Source organism: Sorghum bicolor, chromosome 2, assembly GCF_000003195.3.
Source record: "Sorghum bicolor cultivar BTx623 chromosome 2, Sorghum_bicolor_NCBIv3, whole genome shotgun sequence".
In the NCBI taxonomy this organism is placed as follows: Eukaryota; Viridiplantae; Streptophyta; class Magnoliopsida; order Poales; family Poaceae; genus Sorghum; species Sorghum bicolor.
In genome coordinates this window covers 22958658-22964311 of record NC_012871.2, presented here as the reverse complement: position 1 = coordinate 22964311, position 5654 = coordinate 22958658, and the positions used below count along the sequence as shown (strand labels likewise).

Here is a 5654-nt window from a genome sequence, read left to right as displayed (position 1 = left end):
CACCGCGCGCCCGCCCGAGCCGAACCAGGGACGCGAGCTCTATCTGAGGCAATCGCGCCGAGTGATGCTGCTGCACTGGTCCGAGCGCCCTTCAGGGCCGAGCAGCGCGCGCCGGTCGCAGCCATCCGGGTGGGGGCGATCAGGGGCAAAATCTAATTAAGTCAACGATGCCGGCCGAGCGCAGCAGTGGTGAGCGAACCGCAGGCGCGCTCACCTCGCAGGCCGCTGCGCGTGCTTCGGGCCAGCTGCCCGCTGGGGCCAAGCCGCGACGTCAGCACGCCGGTGGCCGTGGTTGCGCCTACGACGCCGCGAGCCCGCTGCTCGAGCGCCGCGCAGTTGGCCGCGCTCCGTCCGCCACGAGCCGCGCCTACGCCGCAGCGAGGCTGGTGGCCGCGCCTCGCCCGCCGGTGCTCGCGGCGCACCCTGCCCACCGCGAGCCGCGCCGACGCCGCAGCGAGGCCGGTGACGCCTAGGGCCGCTGGCCTCCACACGCCGCACGCACGAGCGCGCTTGAGCAGGTGCGCTCGCCGACCAGCCGTTGGCTCTCTCAGTTTGGGTCGGCTGAAGCAAGGAAAGGGAAATGAGAAGAGTGAGGAAGATTTAGGGTTTCAATCCCTTTTATATGAGATATTTCTATCCTAACGAATCGTGGCCGTCGATTTCGTTTGGATGGCTCAGATCAATTCCTGCATTAGGGTTTCTTACTGGGCCAATCTTGGGCTTCTAGGAACTGACTGGGAAAATCTCGGTACCGGGCTTTAGCTGGGCTGGCGAGGGAGAAGTGTCTGGCCCGAGGTTATGGTACATATGGCCTGCGTGACTAAGCTATGGGCTCCTGCAGGCCAAAACTGAATCTGTCGAATAATTTTTTGTGGAGGAAAAAACAATAAAATTTTGTTTTTAATTTTTGCATTGTTTAAGAGTAAGAATAAGCACTAAGTAAATAATTACTAGCCAGTTCATGTTGGAAAAATTTAAGCATAATGATAGGTAGACATTATTATAACTAAAATGTAAATGTAAGCCTAAATTAATTAAAAAATTATCTAAGTCCGTACATAGCCTTTTCTTTCATAAGTATATAAATAATAAGTTTTATTTACACTATATGTTTATTTTTTAGGTCGCCATGGATACGCCAGATGCGAAAATTTCAGAAGATATTGTACAATCCGAAAAATCCAATAATCCAATACATATACTCAAATGTGTGACAGGATGGTATGGAGATGCGGCGAAACTTATTTGTGGATTTACTAGCGCACGAAAGAAATGGATATCGAAGATTTCTTCCTGCCGATATTAAACATTATCTTGGTCGTACCACGGAAAGATCTATAAAGTAGAAAATGTGAGGCTATAACGCCGTGCTCTATGTGACTATGTTTGATTTCAGAAACTTTGTTTCTTTAAGTTAAATGTAACTTTATAGCTGGTATTTAAATTTTATTATAATATTATTATCTTATTGTGTGATACATGTATTTTTAATAAAAAAATGTCAGCTATCCCGTAACAACGCACGGGCACACTACCTAGTTATATATACAAGCTTAGGATATGAAAATTGTATTAATAGACTTGTATCCACTATGCTTGTGTGATGATATTTGATTTTTTTTAACAAATAATAACAACAAAATAATAACTCCATTGTGAAGAATTGTTTCTATCATTCTTTTATCATGAGCAAAGGCAGACCGTGCAAGGGGTCTGTAACACCCGAATTGAGCTGGTTCCTATTTTAACTGCTCTATTCTACGAACAATTTATTATATTTTTTTTAAAGAAAAAGATCAAAGAACCTACTGTAATTTCCGTTTTCTTAAATTCCGATGCAACGGCCCAGCGTTACAGCCGTTCGGAAAGGAAGCCGAAGGCCAGACCGGGCCGACAGAACTCCAATCCAAGTCCACGACCCTACGGGGGGGGGCGGAGGCGCAAACCAACCGTCGCCCCCCGCCCCGCGCCCCCAGAGATTTTTCGTCTCGGATTTCTTTTCTTGTGTGCCCGCGGCGCGGCGCGGCGCGGCCCGGCCGCAACCGCAACGGACGGGTCCGGTTGGTCGGGGCGTGGGCGACTGGGCGGAGGGACGCGTGTCCCCGCAGCCAGCTGTACCCAATCCACCCCCAACTGCATCTGCCATCTGCGATCTGCCTGCCCGCCCGCCCATCTGGAACCACACCACCACGCACGCACACGCATTCCTGCACCTGCCCCTCCGCTCCGCTCCGCTCCGGTGCGGCGGTGACCTCCCACCGGCTGGACGGAGTGCCATCTCCTTCCCCTTTATATATTCTCCTTCGCTGCCCCTCTCCCTCTCTGAAACCTTCACGTTCCCTTCCCAGTTCCCACTCCATCTCTCTTCTAGTTTTCTTCCTCCTCTTCTTTCTTCCTGCACCCTTTGGTACTAGCCATCGCTCCCATCCAAGCTCATCGTCCTCACAGATCGACCGACGGATCAGGCCACACGCCCCCAATCAATACTCACTCAGGACTACTAGCTAGCTTCGAGTAAGCAAACAAACATGGCGTCGTCTTCTCCGTCCTGCCGTGGCGGCGGCAATAAGGCGGACGTGGACCGGATCAAGGGCCCCTGGAGCCCCGAGGAGGACGAGGCCCTGCAGCGGCTGGTGGCCCGCCACGGCGCCCGCAACTGGTCACTCATCAGCCGCTCCATCCCGGGTCGCTCCGGCAAGTCGTGCCGCCTCCGGTGGTGCAACCAGCTGTCGCCGCAGGTGGAGCACCGCCCCTTCACGCCCGAGGAGGACGACACCATCCTCCGCGCGCACGCAAGGTTCGGCAACAAGTGGGCCACCATCGCGCGCCTCCTCTCCGGCCGCACCGACAACGCCATCAAGAACCACTGGAACTCCACGCTCAAGCGCAAGTACTACGCCGCTTCCGCCGCCGACGGCGATGCGGCAAACGGAGGTGCAGCGGATGCCGACGACGAGCGCCCGCTCAAGCGCACCAGCAGCGACGGACACCCGGGGCTCTGCTTCAGCCCCGGAAGCCCGTCCGGGTCCGACCTCAGCGACTCCAGCCACCACAGCCTTCCCTCCGTCATGCCGTCAGCCGCTTCTGCTGCCGCTGCCGCCGTCACCTCCCAGCAGCAGCAGCAGCAGCACGTGTACCGCCCCGTGCCGCGCGCGGGCGGCGTGGTCGTGCTCCCGGTGGCGCCGCCTCTTGCGCCGCGGCCGCCTTCTCCTCCTCCTCCTCCTCCGCCGCAGCAGCAGCCGCCTCCGGCGACCTCCTTGTCGCTGTCCCTCTCCCTGCCAGGGCTGGACCAGCAGCCCGAACCATCCCCAGCGACGGCACCGCCTCAACCTCCTGTACAGATACATCAGCATCAGGCAGCTCCTCCTCAGATGCCGCCGCCGCCGCCACAAGCCCAACCGAGTCCGAGGTTGCCGTTCCAGCTGCAGCCGGCGCCGGCGACGAACCTCACGTCGCCGCAGCCGGCGGCAGCAGCGCCGTTCAGCTCGGAGTTCCTGCTGATGATGCAGGAGATGATCCGGATCGAGGTCCGGAACTACATGTCCGGGTCGGGCTTCGACCCGCGCGCCGACGGCGCCTCCGTGCACGCCGTGACCAAGCGCATGATGGGCATGGCCAAGATCGAGTAGTTTCAGCAGACAGCAGCAGCAGGCGTCCAAGATCAGGAAGGAATCGCCGATCGATCCGCGGCGGCCACCGCGTGTATGAACCAAGAACAGCGTGTACAAACCAAACAGAGGCCGTGCCGTGCCGTGCCGTGCGGTGCGGCAAGTGAAGAGAAGAACGAGCGAGCTCCATCCATCGGCTTTTTAGCTCATGCTAAGCCGCCGTCGTTTAAACAAATTCCTTTGTTAATCTAGCGATCTCTCTATCTTTTCTTCTTCTTCTTCTTCTTCAATTTTTGGCCCCATGCCATGTCCCCAAGTAAGCAGGGACGTAGAAATGCGGCACGGGACACCGCCACCTGAATATAATAAGCTGCAGAGCATTGGGGTCCTTGTGTGTCCTTGCTGCTGGTGGTCATCAACGTAGAGTTAAGAGTATAATACCAGACAGACGGAGTATGCATCCTCGAAATTGTCATGCTGTTCTTGTACAGAGACTAGTGGAAGGAAACGAAGAAAAGATGAATCAATGAGGGCTCAACTCAACAAATTTGTCTTGGGCTATTAGTCTACTAACCACCACCTTGTGTTCATCAGTTTGTTGGATGGTACAGAACCGTACCGAATACTCCTACACTAGTAGTTGAGCTCATCTCCGTAGTAGTCCTAGTTTAGATGGAGATTTTTGTTTGTGCCCGTGCTGTAGTGGACCACCAGTGCCTGTTCTGTTTAGGATTCTTGACGGTTGTATGGATGGATGGGCAAAGGCAAGGAAAGGACGAAGAGGAATTATATACGGCCATGATGGCTGCCAGCCAGCCAGCTAGCCGGCCGTTGGCAGCAGCTCCGATCCCCCGGACTGATGAGTGAGCGGAGTGGAAGAGTGGAGGATGAGCGAGTGACAGCTAACTGCCTGACTGCCTGTCCAGCACTCCCGGCCCGTCCCCGGTCCATCCGTGACTAGTTTAACTGCCTGCTGCTGCTTCACAGACAGGCACAGCTTCCCTTCCGTTCTTCGGTGGACGATGACGATCCCATCCATGATCCATGCCTCCCATGCATGGACGGAGGACAGCTTTGAAACGGCACTGTAGGAGGAGGAGGAGGCAGTAACACGGAACACAAGGGATGGACGACATGGGACGTTGGTGGAGTCTCCTCATCCTCAGAGACAAGACGAACAAGACGAACGAGCATCTCTCTCCGTGTAAAACCTCGTTTCCGGAAAGTATGTAAATCTTGTTTCTCAAGATAAAATTAGTATAGGTATAAAATTATGTATTTGTTCCTCCTCTAACATTCCAGAAGTGGTTGTCATCTAGAATATTGTTCTCATATATATATTCTGTAGTTTTTAGTCATGTAGGGATATTTTTAATCAGTGGGTCCTATTGGAAAGGAGATCTCTAACTTTCAATTATATCTCTTTTTAAGACAAGATTTAAATGTTAGAACTACATGTTGTTTTTTAAGATGGAGAGAATATTATTTGGTCTGACTCTGATGACCTGGCCCCTACCCCCAGAAAACATGGGACAACAAACAACCAGCTAAACCCACACAATTCCACCGTACTCAAGCCTTGTTTAGTTTTTTTTTAACAAAATGGATACTACAACACTTTAGTTTATATTTAAAAAATATTATCCAATCATAGACTAACTAGGCTTAAAAGATTCATCTCATAAATTATAGGTAAACTATATAATTAATTTTATTTTCGTCTATATTTAATGCACCATGTATACATCTAAAGATTTAATGTAACAGAGAATCTAAAAAATTTTGTCAAATTTTTTGGAACTAAACAAGGCCTCAGGCACTCAGGCAGCAGGAGCAAGGAGTAGGTGAACTGCGTGCGTTCATCAGCAACCAAAACGCGCTTTGCCCTGTACTGTAGTGTACACCACCTTAGATTAGATTTGTGCGGCGAATATGTGCCGATAATGAGACTAGTCTCCACGCAACTTGCCCGGAGAAGACCGCAAGAGTGGATGGACAAGTGATTCTCTCAAGCAGGAGCATGAAAAAAGCAGACAAATTCAGGCA

At 52.5% G+C, this 5654-nt stretch overlaps 1 protein-coding gene across 1 annotated transcript; it reads left to right on the top strand.

Annotated features, from left to right (window-relative positions):
- LOC8063857 (transcription factor MYB44) lies at positions 2192-4966 on the top strand. Its single transcript, XM_002461984.2, has one exon. The coding sequence runs from the start codon at positions 2529-2531 to the stop codon at positions 3627-3629; it is 1101 nt and encodes a 366-aa protein (XP_002462029.1). The 5' UTR covers positions 2192-2528; the 3' UTR covers positions 3630-4966.